General features: G+C 28.8%; 1 protein-coding gene across 2 annotated transcripts in view; it reads right to left on the minus strand.

Annotated features, from left to right (window-relative positions):
- Window positions 1-17312, minus strand: part of LOC129981117 (F-box/LRR-repeat protein 5-like) — a 51352-nt gene that overhangs the window by 7675 nt on the left and 26365 nt on the right. For both annotated transcript variants that reach the window (XM_056091797.1, XM_056091796.1), the window contains 5 exons: window positions 12708-12840; window positions 11082-11270; window positions 2890-3173; window positions 1765-1847; window positions 500-991 (listed from right to left, as the gene is read on the minus strand). In XM_056091797.1, the coding sequence (XP_055947772.1) occupies window positions 500-991; window positions 1765-1847; window positions 2890-3173; window positions 11082-11270; window positions 12708-12840 (1181 nt within the window). The remainder of the gene's footprint in view (window positions 1-499; window positions 992-1764; window positions 1848-2889; window positions 3174-11081; window positions 11271-12707; window positions 12841-17312) is intronic.

The following is a 17312-nucleotide window of genomic DNA, read 5'->3' on the forward strand; positions in this document are numbered from 1 at the left end:
GCTTCCTACATCATATGTATCATACAAAAACTTTTGCATTATAAAAAAATTGAAGACCTATAATAATTTAAGGACTATTAAAACCAATGGAAGAAGAATAGGGAAAATTCCCTAATTTCACAAAAAACTAAGATAGAGAATAATAGTTTAAAAACAGAGAATAATAGTTCAAAATAAGTAAATTGACAAGCTGTTAAAAAGGAAGAATTTTATATAAGAACCCAATTTATATTGCATAAAAATCATTAAATGCGTAAATAAACCCTGACTCATATTTAAGAATACAGTACATGTATAATCTAAAAAGGATGTCAAAAAGTATAAGAAATAACAGTAAAATATACAATATTATGGTAGAACAACACAGAGTATTAAAATAGAATGGTAATTTCAAGTTATTAATTAGCAGTTCTTTATCAAAGAATTATAAAATATATATGGAAAGGTAAACTAAATATACATAACATTCAACATGATGAGTATTAAAATGGGTGCCTACCTCAATCCTTCGTCGGTGATCTTATTGCATCCTGAAAGATTCAAATACCGTAGAGACTTATTATCTATTCGTTCTGAGCCATAGTAAAAAGTTCCACCAGTGGACTTAAAGCAGTTAGTTTGCTGTTCCAAGGAGTTCACAAATGGACACTGAAGTGAAAGTTTAGCAAGATGACACATGATCCCATCCTTCTGCCAAAAGCAGACAGAGTTACAGAAGTCCTTCACTCTACACTGGCAGCAAGGTTTCGCTTTTTGCAACAACCGTCCACTTTCTTCGATTTCAAAGAAACAATCGCATGCTTTGTCTGGTGATTGAAAGCGGCAGCAATCTTCAAGGTATACATCACGTAGGTGATCTGTGCCTTCTGGCACATGAGGAGGTAACACTGCCATGCAGTCGGCAAGTCTGAAAAGCCCCAGGTCAGTTATGTTCTCACATCCAGCCATGTTCAAATACTGAAGATTCAAACAAGAGGAGTGCTCCTTCAATCTACAATATAATTTATTAATAAAATTTCATTATGAGAACATTTTATTGTTTACATTTCCATATATTTTGGTTTTTGACTGCTATTTTCTATTCATTGCATTCTATTATGTTGTTATTACTCACAATTCACTTTTTAACAATCTCAATTTTAAAAATCTTTGCTCAGGTGTGTTTTTCTTATATTTTATATACAGTTTTAGTAGTTCACATCTGTTTTCCTTTTTCTTTCTTTTTGTCATCTTGCTTTTTTTTTGTTATTGTTTATTTATTCATTGTATTTCTTTTTCTGAATATAGCAATACAATGTATTTAATATTCTTATGACATGGTTTTTAATGATTAATTCCATCAAACCCTTTAATAAAATGTTAATCTTCTCCATATGCTTAACACTGTGATAGCATTAAAATCAGATTCATAAGTGGAGAATTTCAATGAAAATCTCTAATCCTGAAGTAGAAATTCTCTTATTATTATTTTAAAATATTTATGGCTAAATACTTTATCTTATCTGTTAAAAGACTACATTCCATTTTTTGAGACCAGACTGTTGCCCTAGTAATCACTTGCTATGTATACATCAGGTATGTAGTAAACTGCCAAAAGTGTATAATTTCTAAATACTAAAACCAAAAGAATATCTACCTACAAACATCTCATAAAAGATATAAGCATTATATCTGGTTGTTTGGAACAAACTGGAAGTATATTAAGATGCAGCAAGATCACATGGAAATCTTATATATAAAAGAAAGCAAAAAAATGTCTATTACCCTTTGAATGCTGAATCAAGGATTGACGTATAAGATATATCCAAATGCAAAACGTTCGGGCAAAGAATTAAAATTGATCGTAGCTGAAAAGAAGAGCAAATATCATATATAAGAAATCAATAAAAAGATTTCACTTCAGTAAAAATAGAAATGTCAGTATGATAACCTTAAAGCCATATTACCTATTTATAAAATTAAAGTTATTTAATAAAATATTCTTCCATAATAACATTTTACTCAACCCTCAAACTTCCAAACCAGTTTTTATTCCTTTATTTTTTTTTATTTTTTTTCATTTTGTTTGTTTTGTTCTAAAATAAATAAATAAATAAAAAAAAAAAAAACTCAAAGATAAATTTTTCAGTTTTAATGTAGTTTACCAATTTATACAGCAGGTCACTTGGAGGGTTGATATGGGAAAAACTAATCTCTTTATATAAGAACAGCAACTGGAATTATGTGTGTTTTTATATATATAATAAAATGTAATATATTAGGTTCATTTTAAGTTCTGCTCAATTCAGAATGTATTCAACTTTAATAAAATATTGTTGAAGTTCGAAACCTTCTTGTGGTTAAAAAATTAAAACTAATATCTGCAAATCATAGGTAGCAGAAACATGCATTCATCAATGCCATCAAAATCTGGCTATGCATTTAGTTAAAGTTTTGCATTTTTTTTTAATTACAAATCTTTTATTAGTCTAGTTTTGAATTCAACAGTTGCAAAGTAGTTGCCCAGAAAGGATAGGTCACAATAGAATGGCTGGAAAGGGATGGGTTCACATGTAATTTTATAATTATATAGATTCCAGAAATCAATTGTTCACAACAACAACAAAAGATACTTAACCGAATTAGATTGTAATTGCCTTTAAATTAACTTTTTGTTGAAAAAAATAATATCAAGGCCCTAGAAAAAGAAGGATGTAAAAAACTGTACAGGAAATTCAAGTTTTGCTATATGCTTGTGTTTATTGCAAATAAATAAACACAGTAAATTATATAGCTATTTACTTGATTTGTGCTTTTCCCAAAGTAATTTTCTAACAGTTTATGGCAAAAGGATGTTTCACAAAAGAAGCATACAGTTAATAAACAACATTTTTAAACAGAATTACTCACCAAGCTGCTAGTAAGACTCCTAGAAGAGGAAATGACAATCTTCTGCACGCCTGAGCCTACCAGAGGCAAGAGATGCTTCACGATGGACTGCAAAGCTCTGGCCTCTTTCTGCTGGCTCTTCAAAGGGCCCTCATTAAGAGCCTCATCAGAGAGAGAAGAGTCTTCCTCCTCATACTCATCTACGTCTGCATCTTCATCCCGGCATGATCCAAACACAGTTTTTGAATCAGGATAGAAGCTTTTAATGCAGTCCTCATGATTTTCAGTATAATTTTCCCACACACCTGCAATATGTTCAAGAGTTTTAATCTTTTCTTCTTTCAGGCCAAAAATATTTTGTTCGCCAAAATATCTCATAAAATGAATGCACATACTGAATAATAATATACATCGAAGTTTCAAAATTTCCTACTCTCTATCTACCACACAGTCGCCTCTTGCTAATTGTCTAAGTTAATATCATTGTAAGAACAGGTTTTCATTAGGGAACATCCATTTTAAATAAGATGAATCTGGTGAAAGTTAGGATTTTATTTTATTCTTGGTGCCAATCTGAAGAGAGAAAAGAATTGTTGATGACTCATTTTCTCACTTTTTTGGCAATTGCCCGTGTTTTTAAATTAATTTCATTTGCCTTTTAAAAAAATGTATTAGCCTCTTTCCAGTTAAAATTAATTGCTTCTTTTGTTGTTGTTAATTTCTTTTAATGTCTCTTAAATTTCAACATCTTTTACAAATTCTCTGTCAATTTAAAAAGAGGGTGAACTTAAAATCACATATATTAAAAGAAAAGATGTCAAAATTGTTCATAAAATGAAAAGTTTTGCTACAAGGAAGCTGTAGCATAATCCTTGAAAGTTACTCTTTCACAAGTAATGAAAGAAGCTTCAAAGGTGACTGGAGTCTTGGAAATCACAATTAGAATAATTAGGAATGAATGTTAATTGAACATTGGGTGAAATGGAAGTTTTGATAATTTAAGAACATCTGGAAAGCACCATAAAAGTCTTATTCATAAAAACTGTGATGAATTCACCCAAATGTGTTATATAACAAACAAACCGAGACTTGAATGCCTGACAAAACAATGTGCCATCTCTAAAAATATACATTTCAAGAAGATATTTTTTAAATAATAAACATTTGAAATTCAACTGTTTACAATGTAAATTTGATTTATCTTCTTACTTTGTAATTGTTTTGAAGACTTTAGTTAGAGCCCATTTTTTCAGAAAGTTTGAAGTCTATTGTTTTGATACTTAACAAATACACTTTCATTGATATTAATGAACTGTTTCCATTGAATCTATGACACTGATTAAAGTTTTAATAAAATTGTACTGAACGCATTTATAAAAACTACTTAAAAGTAAATAAAGACAGCAATATTACACAGTCCAGTCATATTAATGTGACCACCATTTACTTTTGAGTCAACGTCAAATAACCAATCGCAGAAGGCACCTGTTATCGGCAAATTTGGTGGATATATAAAGTGTGTTGTAAGCATTTGGAAAACATTTCAGTTCTTGCAGAAATGGAGCGATTTATCCGACATCGAAAAGGGCATGATCATTGGCTTTCGGGCCAAGGGTGGAAGCATTTCCGAAATAGCTAATTTTTTAAATTGTTCGCGGGTCGCCGTGGTAAAAGTATACAGTGCATGACAAAATGGCACAATCCAAAATCAGCGATGGAGCAAATGTGGTGGCACCACGGGCCATGAATGGTAGAGGTGAACGACGGCTATGGAGATGCGTTCGGGCGAATAGACGTGCAATCGTTGAGCAACTGACCGTCCAGATGAACCAAGAGGATACCAAAAGTGTCTCCACAACGACGGCACAGTGAACGTTGCTGCGCATGGGCCTCCTCAGCAGACGCCTGGTTAATGCGCCTATGCTGACTGCTGTTTGACGGCGACGAAGGTTGGAATTTGTACGCCAGTACAGCAACTGGACTTCCACTGCGTGGAGGCAGGTGGCTTTTCCCGATGAATCACGTTTCATGCTCCATCGGACAGATGGACGCTGGCGTATACGGGTGAAAAGTCTGAAAGCAAACACCCTGCAACAATTGCTGGAAAGGTTCAAGCTGGAGGAGAGAGCATTATGGTCTGGGGAATGTTTTCGTGGTATTCTCTGAGTGCAATGATCATTGTGGAAGGCACGATTGATCAATACAAATATTCATCTATCCTTGCGGGCCATGTTCCCTCCTACAAGCGAATTGTTTTTCCTCAGGAAGCATGACGGCATCTACCAGCAGGACAATGCGACGTGTCATAAAGCTCGCAGTGTACGTGCGTGGTTCGAAGAGCACTAGGACGAGTTTACCGAACTCCCTTGGCCAGCAAATTCCCCAAGCCAGAATCTGTGGCACCACCTCGATCGGCACCATGGATCCTCACCCACGTACCCTAGCGCAGCTGGCCACGTCACTGGAGCATGGCTCAACATCCCAGTGAACACCTTCAGGAACCTAACTGACTCTCTTCCTGCAAGGTCTGGCAGCTGTCCGCTCTGCGAAAAGTGGTTATTCTGAATTTTGGCAGGTGGTCACATTAATGTGACTGGACCAATATTATACTATATGAAAATAGTTAGAAGTTTTAGAAAATTTATACTATTTCAATTCTTTGCTTTAATTGAATGTAATCAAAGAGAAATAATTCTATTAATATTTATTCCCAAATATTATTCAACATTATAATGACATGAAGATAATTACACTGCATTATAAGAAAAACTTTTTTTTTTTAAGAAATAAGGCAGAAAAAATATTTAGCCTTGTTTTCTTTATTACCTTGTTTTTCACACAGGTTCAGATAACTTTAATTCTCATATATATATTCTCAAGAAGTTATAAACTTTGCTATTTAAAAAAATTTAGAAACATTATATTTAAATCTTTAATGAGATTTCTTACATTCAGGCACCTTGGCTCTGATAATAAAACAATCATTTGCAAGTTGGTAAGAATTTTCAAACACTGGATGGACACTAAACAAAAGCATGAAGAAGAAACTTAAGAACATTGGAAATAAAGATTTTCAACTCCAAAGTTGAAATCTTTATTCCCAATTCCAACAAATGAATGGAAGGAAATAGGAATCCATTGAACTGATTCTTCACGGACAATGATATTCTTTGAAGAGAAAAGCTTTAATAGCACTTTAAACTCTGTTAAATAAAATGACAGTTCGTATAGTCTGTGTAATTTCTGCAGGCGTTTCAAGGACACTCATTTTTCCTACTCTTTACTCTTTCTCCATTGCCATGGCTTTGACAAAGCTTGTTTTTCCCCCACACCAGTACATTTCGGGAATACCTTACATTTGGAATACCTTAACAGCTGTGTAAAAAAAAAAAAAAAAAAAAAAAAAAAAAAAGTGACACTGTTATCTGCCTCAGTGCTGCGAGGCAGACAACTGGTTACGAGATAGAAAATGTGACCTTGAACTGCCTACAGAAAATACATAGACTGTAGGAAAATTATTTCCTTTTCAAGCCTAGTATGATAACTAAAGTGGACTTTTATATCTTTTAGGGTGGAAATAATGCATTTTTAAGGCAAAATAAAGAATTTCATTAGCATTCCCCTTTAGCTTCAGAGTCTCTAGTGGGTATATGAATGGTCAGTTGAATTATTTGAAAAACCTGAACACTTTTACAAATAAACTTTATACAGTTAATTATAGTTTAAAAAATATATACATATTTAGTTAATTAAGTTAAGAATCAAACTCTAATATAAACAATTTTTTAGGCTTTTTTTTTTTTTTTTTTTTGTCTTGTCACTAATTTATAGTTTGGAAAAATTTACAGAATATTATATAAAAACAAATCCTGAAAAATTTTCATATTAAAATATAAACAAGTTTTTATAAAAATTATGAAATAATTGCAATTTATTTTATTTTTTTATGTAAAACTATCTGAATTACCTGATGTTTGCTTTAAAGAATTTTCAAATAATTCTTTATCAGAATTTATTACAAATGAAATGAAAACGATTTACTTTTAAAAACTTTAACTGGTCCTAATACTTCTTCAGATTTTTTTAAAATTGATTTTTTATTGTATATTTATTAGGTACAAAAAGAATTATTTAATTTGTGCAGTTCTTTGAAAAATTAAGGAGGGATAGCCGATATTTTCAAGATTTTGGATATTCTAATAATTTTCAGCTTATTGGATTATTTTTTAAATTTAAATTAAGAAGCATTACTGTGCATTATTAATTACTTACATTATAGTTTATTTTATATAATGATCAAATAATAGCATTGTGCAAAAGCAATGCACAAATGATAATGCTTTTATGGCAGCTAAAAGGTGAAAATATTACAATAACAAAAGTACTGGCAGTGATTTTTTTTTTTTTTTTTTGCTTGTTCTGTAATAGTCTCCAAGTTCCCAATCTTATAAGGGGAAAAAAAAAAAAAAAAAAAAAAAAAAAAAGGAATTTTCCATAATGTTTTAGTAAATGGCAGTTTAAAATGAGTTTTGAAATCACAATGCAAATACTATTAACATTAGCCATATCATGGCTATTACTAGATGATACACACAAACTATTAAAGTATGCTAACTTCACAAACACATTCTCAAACCCTACTATCACATGATCTCAAACCCTACTTTTGACCAGTATTTGTTAGATTGAATGAGAAAATGCAAGAGACAGATATACATCACCCCCCCCTTTTTTTCCTACATGTAAACAGAAGTATTGGAAACAGTGTGCCATTAAAGTATTTTAAATTAAATTTATATTTTAAATTATTCTATTAAAGCTTCAATTTCTAAAGCTATTTGGAATATAACAAAAATCTCTACACATGGAAACACATAAAAAATATCTACACATTAAAAAATCTCTTTTCTCCTTTTCAACCAATTTGCTGAATTCTGAAATACAGAAATGTTCTCTTCTTAAGTTATCTAATTTATCTGTATTCATTTTTTTTTCTTTATTTTTCCCACTGACTTTGAGATTGTAATCTTTGCACACTCAATATTGAATGGGCATTTTCTAAATATAAGCTTTTCATGGGTTTGGAAATTTTCTATTTGACATGTTTCAATTTATCTAAAAGCTCAACATTTTATTTAAGAAGATTTTCCTACATACATGGCCTAGTCTAAGAATAGGCCATGTATATCATCATAATCTTGATTACTATCCACAGATTCTGATAAAATTTTCAAGCTTCAATACATTTAGGAAAAAAATTCATCCATTCGATTCTTGGTTAACTTCTATTTCCTCCACTTCCAATGAAATGCAAATATCATTATTTAAAAGTAGTTAATTTCTACCAACAGTATCATTTTCTTTTTTTTAAATACACAATTGCTTTCTTTGATCTAAATAAATCATACTCCTGGCAAGTACATTGTTTAGAATGCAGTGAATATTTTATGAATGAAAGTACATAAAAAGTGTTGACATTTATATCTAATTTTTATAGTTGTTTTTTTTTTTCAAATTTTCTAACCAATATGTCTTTTGTTGCCACCAAGTTCCTTATTAAGTTTGCTTATATTGCCAACAAATCTTTGTCTAAAAAATTAAAATTGGAAATGGTATTTACAATTGTTAAGTCTTGAAATTTTATTTATTTTCCTTAACTGAAAGTTTTCAAACAGACAGTGACCAACTTTTTGACTTCTTTCATAAAAAAAAAAAAAAAAAAAGAAGAAGAAGAAGAAGGAAAACGAAGTTTCTAGTAGAATTTTAAAAATAATTCTGAAGAATGATGAAAAAACTTTCAATCTAATAGCAGGTTCAGATTTTTGTAATTCCTAGCAATAATTTGCTATAATTTAAATATTAGTGTAGAAAAAGTTTTCAATGTATAACACCAAGCTGACATACTTTTTTTTTTCTTTTCTTTACCCTTACTCATTTAGCAGCAATTTTACTCTTGAGCCATCTGGTTCTACAAATAATTTTGAGAATTTTCTCACTATTTGAAAGTTTTAAATTGCTTTTCCAACTCTTTCCTTATTGGTGAATCTTTGATTAAATAATGCACAGTAAATTAAAAAAAAAATCAATAATCCAAGTAGGTACTATTTCACCACATTTAAATGAATTAATGTAAAATGTATTAATACGAGTATGTAGATTACAAAACCCACATTTATTAACAATACTGAAAATTCTTTTTTGAGTTTCATCATTTAATGTCAAAAATCTTTCAATTTATTAATAGACCATCATCAAGATAGAAAAAATATCTCTAAAATCTAATTTTATCATAGAATTATGAAATTCTCCTAAAATATGTATTTAGTTGTGGTATGGCCCACATATCTGATTTCAACTTCATTACTTTTTTATATTCATTCTAAAACCATATGTGTAAGTATATTTTCAAAGATATGTTGAATACTTCATCACACATTAGATTTACATATTAAAATCAACTAGATATTCAAACAAAGCAACATTAATGTAAGGAGCAATGCAAAAAGAAATGTAATAAAAGCACTTTGTTGACCCAGAGAAGGACAATCTCTCTCTATTGCTTGGAATCCCATCTCAAAAGAAGTTAAAAAGAGTTTTTGAAAAAATTATATGAATAATATTTCGCACACCTTAAAGACAATTAAAATTCTACATCTAAGCATTGTGGAAACACAATAAATGACATAATAATTGATAGGTCTGTTGAAGATTTCTTGGCAGCTTTTATGATAATCCTGCCTCCCCCCCCTTCCAATCAAACAACACAGATAAAAAAGATTTATAATTAGGCACTGTTTTCATACCAACACTCTTTTTCAATTAGTAGAATCTCAAGACAAAACAAAATTATTAAATTATTTTTTCTTCCTCTTGCAAAAAATAATAGATTTAGTCTATTTTTCAAGACCCAATAAAAATCAAGTGCTTTTTAGAATTTTCAAGGCCTATGGGAATTTTTATTCTCTTTCATTTTAAAGCAATATAAATAATAAATAACATATATAAAAATTTGAAAAAAAATTAATAAGCTACCATTATATCAATGCACATCAAATTACATTATTGGTGCAATTTTCATTAGTAAAATTTTTCATCTTATTTAATATACCTAAGAGAACAGAGACAACTGGTCTCTCTTAAAAATATAATGGGTAAAAATTTTAAATTGAATTTGTTATAGATTTCTCTATAATCCCTATATTGCTTATATTTATGCAAAAATTACTTACTTCATGTGATTTTTCAATAATATGGTTTATATATTTTTTTAATTAATCTGTGCCATACCTCATCATACAAGAAAGTAAAAGTATACTTTTAAGTAAATAAAGGTGACAATACCATTTTAATTAATATGGGAATTGATAATTAGAATAAAAATTAATTGGTACTTAAATTAATGCAATAACTTTCAAAGTTTTTATTTTTATCATAATTATTTTCAATTACTTTTAAATACTGAAGTCACATAAGTAAAACTGCATTATTAATATACTAACAATATCCATACTCCATATAGAAATTTTGCAACATAATATTCTTACTGCAATTTTTAGTTGTACATTTTGATCAGAATCACAGATTTACACAGTAAGCGAAGTTTGGCTGTTTTATGAGCTACAGGAACCTCAATTCTCTATAAATGGTGCAGACAATTACAAATTTAATAGAGATGAAAAAGCTCAGAGGTCAAATTTATTGTGAGTATGAAATATATGTAAAAAAATTATGCACAAAGTTAGCATTATTAGTTCTAAATTACTCACAAATATAATAAAACCTAAAGTTAAATTATTTTGAACCTTAAACATGCTTCAATTCTATTTTAAACTGGTTGTTTTATCTTGCAGTTTATGAATATAATAATATAACTTTAACACAATGCACTTGATTCATGTAATACATGTCCATCATGCAAGGAGAAAAAAGATGCAATTGACCTGTATTTTTGAACTTAACCAAACTTTTTTATCGAGTAGTCATGTTTCATTTACTCCCCCCCCCCCCCCAGAAAAAAAGAAAAGGAAAGCTTTTTTAACTATTGAAAAGGTTGGCATTGCAAAAAGTACAGATGTTATCAAATTAAATATTGGTTGATTTATTAATTTAATTTTCATTAACAACGCCACAATACTGTTTTCATAGCATTCCATTCATTTTTTCTTTCAAGAACATTTTAACAAAATTAATTTTTTTTCTTTTCTTTTGCTTACTATGTGCCCAGAAACATGGGTAGATCTCCTTCCACAAAGATGGACCTTTTGCAACATTATACCACTCATGGCAAACTTCAGAACACTGTAACAGATCATTGGGAGACAAAAATGATAGTATGTGCGTCAGGATTTCAGGTGGCAATTTTGAGATATGATTCTCTGAATTGATTTCATTAAGATCCAATTCTGAAACATGAAATATCAACAAACATTAAATATATAAAGTAAAAAAATCTGACACATAAAAAATTAATTAAGTGACTAAGATTTAAGATAAAATAAAAGGAAAATTTAATTTCTAATTACACCTTGGAAAGCAAACATGTCAAGTGAGAAATTCCTACTACTTCCATTTGGCTATTATGTTTCACAAACTAAAGTGAAATTAAACTTCATAAGACTAATTTAATTGATGAAAAGATAGAACTAAAAATTTCTTTATACATACTAAGATAATCTTCTATTCTTCTTTATGTTAGTAATGTTAGTTAGCTTTATATAGTGAAAATTTGTAATACACTATAATATCTCTCAAATCAAATGTATTTTTCCTTTGACAATTCACTATACATGAAATCTTCCATACACTACTTTTGAGATACATTTCAGACAAGGCACAATAAATCAAAGTCATCATCAATATTTTCATAATACATACAAATATACAGTAGTAGCTTGTCAATTCAAAAATGTGTAATGCTCCAAAAAATATGAATATAATTAAAATCCCATTCTTAAAAAATAATTTTACTTCTAAACCGCCCAAAATTTTAAACTAAAATAACCTGAATTATATATTACAAAATTAATCACATATCTTTTTTGAATGAATGATTTCTAACAAAAGAAAACAAATGTATATTAAAGCATACAAGTTTCTGCCACGGAAAATATTAAAAACAGCATATCAAATTATATCTAAAGAGAAAAACAAAATAAAAGAATAAAGGCAAGCTTTGAGTAGGATGAAAAGAAAGTAGCAAGAAGAGATACCTTGAGTAAAAGAAAGTAGAAAAACATTTGACATTGAAAAGAATCAAGTGCAACCAAAGCAAATTAGCAATCACCAAAGGAAGAAATCTTTGGTTTGCATACAAAGCTAATTTAGATACTTTCCAAAAATGCTACAACTAGTTTATGTCCATCTTATTTATTCATTTTTTGCTTTCTTTCTTTGTTTTCATTTTATTTTTCATTCAATTCTCAATGTGAAAAAACAATCAAACAGGATTAAAAAAAAATTATTTTAGAATAAATTCAAAGGATTCTACAACTTTACTGTTCAACTAAATAAGCTTTCTACATCTAAATCAAAGTAGGATAAAAACTAAATCAAAACTTTCAACATAGGAACAACAAACTTCAACAAAGTGAAATGTTCATTCAAAGGTTAATTAACAATCAGATCCTATTTTAAAGATACATCATTTCACATGACATTAAGTTTACTATTTCTAATTTGAAGTACAACATGAAGCAAAATACAATAACATTTTTTTATGAATCCTACACTTTAAGTGAAGGGAAAATAATTTTCAATGATTATAATGTTGAGTTTTGCAATATGGTATGAATCATTGAAAACTAAAAGCATAAATAATTATTTTGAATAATTATTCTTACTCAAATCAGCCTCTGCTTCTTCCAAGATGTTTTTCTCATAGGAATGCCACTTACTGTGTTCTTCTATCACTTGCTCTTTAAGGCATTTAAGCTCTTCATATTCAAAATACTTCATTAGCATAGGCTGGAAAACCTAAACAGAAAACAGATTTGATTGTATTATAAAACTGAATATTTAATTCTTATGCCAATAAAGATTTGCAGTTAATATTTTAAGAAACTTTTTACAGTAAAAACTAAAGAATACCATGAATTTATTAATCAATTTATTTATAAATTTATCTCACTTTTTTTTATACAATTCAATTTTATTAAATCTTCCTGAGCTTAAAATGGAGTATTCATTTCACATATTTTCCACAAAATAAAAAGAAGCACTAAATTCATATTACGTTAAATAAAAAAATCCTTAACAAAGCTTTATTCACTTGTCTGATTTGCATACCATTATATGTGTAAGCGCATATTTTATTCAAAGACATTATAATTCAATATAAATAATATATGCAATCCATAAATATCTTGACTATTTCACAAATTCGTAGTTACAGTAAAACAACAACACATCTCTTAAAAAATCCTTCAAACAATCTAATTAGACAATACAAAATACTGAACAGTTCATTTAAAAACAAGTTAAATAGAAATATATTTTAAATTTTTACCGATATTAAATTTAAATGTCAGGATATTATTTCAGATGAAAATGTAGCTTAAAATTATGGTAATATGATGTGTTTGTTTGAACAGAATGTGTAGTGAGAAACTGCTGCAAAAATTAAGCACATTTAAGCACTTTAGCCAAAAGAATTAAGCACCTTTGTACATGTATGTATACGTAAACTGCATAATTTTTTAAGCATATAAAATTTTTATATACAGAAATTTTTTTAAAATTAAGTTTAAATGTGTATCCTTAAAATTATAATACTTTTTCTCAGTATTTGCACAATGTCTTCTACTGTAAAATAAATTGTCTTTTAGGTATCAACAAAAACATAAAAGTGATAAAATTATCAATAATAAAATATTTAGTCAATTTCAATTTTTAACAAAAAAGATCTTTAATATTTTTCAACATTACTCCAAAATAGCAGTTTCTTTAGATGAAACTGTACTTCTACATTACTATCAATCCTTCATCATTTCTGAAAGTATCGATAGTAATGTAGAAGCATAGCATGACAACAAATTTTGTATTAATTTTTATATATGCAACAACAAATTTGGCAGGATTTGACATGACTGGGTAAGATTAAATATCCTTTTGCATTAACTATAATTAGTAATTTTATTTGGAGTCTTATAAAGATAAGAAGCGAATATTTCAGAATGGCTATAATCACAAGACTGGTAAAACTGCCATGAAATTGACAACAAAAAATGTTCTAAATGATTTTTTTTAAAATAGAAAAGAATAGATAAATAATATGCCAGCAGTAAAATAATGTGACTCATTGATTTGAATGATATTGTTTTGAATTTCATTATAATAAAAATCATTGTTATAAATTGCATCCAAAACTAATTTTTAAAAAATTAATACAACTGAAGAAAAAATGTGCTAATTCAAAAAGAATTTTTATCACTAAAAAGGCCTTTATAAGGGTGTTAAAACAATTTTTATATGATAATATGCTTTAATGTGATAGTGAAAATGCATTAAAATTCTGTTTTTATGTTTTACTAAAAATTTTGAAAATCCATTCTTAATGGGCCTCTGATACTTAAAAAATAACCTCCCAAATTTCAAGTTTTTAATTTCAATGATTTATGATGCATTTAGTCCTATCAATCAGAACACACCTTTATATATAAGAGATTTCAATGGGGGAAAAAACTCTATATGAGTTATAAAAAGAAAAAATTGTTGTAAAATAGAATCTAGTCCCTAAAAAACTATTTTTTAATTTCTTAAAAAAATTTTAAGTACTGACTCTGGCAGACTTTTTTTCTTCATAAAAACTAAAAGTTTGCGAGATTGAATCAACAATTTATAATTTCCAAATGGATGGAAATATTTAAAAAAATACCATGAACAAAATCACAGTCATTGAAAATGTATAGCTTCAAGTAAAAATCTCAACATCATTGGCATGTTCAACTAATGTAATCATTTTATAGGATTAATTAATGTAATAACAAACTGCAATCGATTACAATTCAATGTAGTACAGTTAAATCCTTCTAATAGATCATTCAAAGGGTTTCTCCAAAACGACATATTAATGTGAATGGTGGTAGAATGTATAACATACTATAAAGAGGTTTTCTTGAAAGTGTTTTTAGAGCAGCTTCTCCCATGTTCGATAAATCTCTTTAGCATATCAAATTCATCTTGCTATATTTTTATTTTATTTTCATCAGACCAATCTGCATATTCTTCTTTCACAACACATTAAAGTTTAAACATATACTTATCAGGCATAACTCAAATAAATTCCTCAAGACCTAAAACACTTAAAATTGTTCTTTTTTCCCCCCAATTGAAACAAGTATGGTACAGTACATACTTCATATAACCTGGATTCAACATTTCAATAAACAGCAATACACCTTCACCAGAAGAAGAAAGGATGGGGAAAAAAAAAAAAAAAAAGATCATTAAGTGCTATCCTTATTACTGTTCATTTAATTATCCAGAGACAACCACTTTCAGAAGATTCTATCTCACTAAGGAGTGAGATGCAAAAGGATGAACATATTTCCAGTATTCTTCATGATTCTTTGACTTTGATTTCCGTCCTATCTGATACTTTTCAGCAGTTCTTTTTTTGACGTATATGCGAGTATCTGTCGTTTCTGACTCTCTTATTTTATTTTAATTCAGTCTGAGAGCAATCCAAGTTTACTTTATCGTTAAATGTAAGCAGTTAAATGTAATCCTTCCATCTTTCCTCTCACTGTTATTTTGACAAATTAAACCCATCCTAATTTATGCGCAAAGGGGCGGAGGGTTTTAGAATCTGTTGGCAATTAATATGTGTTGGATTCTGGATTCTTCTCCAAATTCTTCCCTTTTGTTGGTTTATTTCTTGATAATCTGGTAAATAACCCTTCATGACCACGCTTTTAAATTATCATATTCAACATGTGGGAAATAAAAATAACAATAATAATAATATTTTCTTCACACTTCTTGAGAAAATTAAGTACTTTTAAGATGCTTAAAAGGGATTTTCAAATTTAAGCACTTTTTAAGCAATTTTCATGCTATTATGCACCCTGTCAAAGATATTTGTTAAAAGGACTGATTTTGTTTTGATTTTACAAGCACTTGATATATAACTTTAAAAATGATATATCAATGTCAATATCAATTGATATATCAATCAATATATAAATGTCAATCAATATATCAATTACTTTTAAATCAATGCCTATTTAATTTGCTCGAATGAAATAGGCATTGAAAATAAATCAGGGTTGCCATTTAAAACTGGAAAAAAAAAAAAATCCTTGTGTTTTCCCACACACGCATATTCAAGATATCAAGGAAATGAGCAAATAGCACTCATGTGCTAGTTATAAAGAAAAAAGATTTTATGGAATGGAAAATGCAAGGAAAGGAAGCAACAATTTAGCATTTGAAATAGCAGTATATTAAAAGAAGGTTTATATTTACATACAGAAAAAAATTCTCTTTATTTATTATCTAGAACTCGAATTTAGCAAGGCAAAATTTATATATTAAGGGGGGGAATATATTACCTCTCATACACTTTAATTATAAGTCACACAAAATTAAGAACAGTGGTGAACTAAAACACAAAACATATTTGTCATCATGATACAAATCATTTAAAGATTACTCAGCAAAAAGCATTACAAAGTACAATTACTTTTCTTTATTTTTCATTTTTCTCAATTTATGTATTTGGGCATCAATTTCAGCAACTTCTGTAGATTTTTCAGCCATCAGTTCAATGAAGCTAATCCTTAACAAATAAGATACAACATTTTTGTACGGCCTAACGTACATTCTATAGCTATTTCACTTTCGGTGAGCATATATGAAAATATTTCCAATATATCATTGTATGCATTAAAGGACGAAAGTAATGCAACAAATTTTATTGCCCACTTTACTAAAAAATCACAGTTCTTTAATTAAAAAGTTCGAAATCTGTTCATTATCGGATATTAAATTTTACGTTTTCGGATTTGACATGTCATCATTTCCTGTATTCCTTTTAGAAGTTCAACACAAATGATGACTCTTTTGAATTGGCAGGCAGACTTGTATACTTTCCTCTTTCGGTCTGACTAGTACATTCCTGTTTTCCCATATTACTTAAGCTATATACCTTCTAACTAAGCGAACAGACCTAGTCAAATCCATTCAGCAAAATCAAGATTGATTTTTTTTATCCATCCAATTCCTGTTAAATACGGATTTTGAACAGCTCATTGTTTTAAAAATATTCCCTAATCTATTTTCAATAAGCTGACAGTTTCTCAAATAATAAATCATTCAATAAACTCACGTATGGTAGACTTAACATTACCCTGCTGTTATTATTCCCGTCAGAGAAATGTATTCTATTCTTTCACGCAGTTATAGAAGTCTCGCGCATGCTCATTAGCTGCTATTCGGGAAACTCA

Source organism: Argiope bruennichi, chromosome 8 (assembly GCF_947563725.1).
Source record: "Argiope bruennichi chromosome 8, qqArgBrue1.1, whole genome shotgun sequence".
Lineage (NCBI taxonomy): Eukaryota > Metazoa > Arthropoda > Arachnida > Araneae > Araneidae > Argiope > Argiope bruennichi.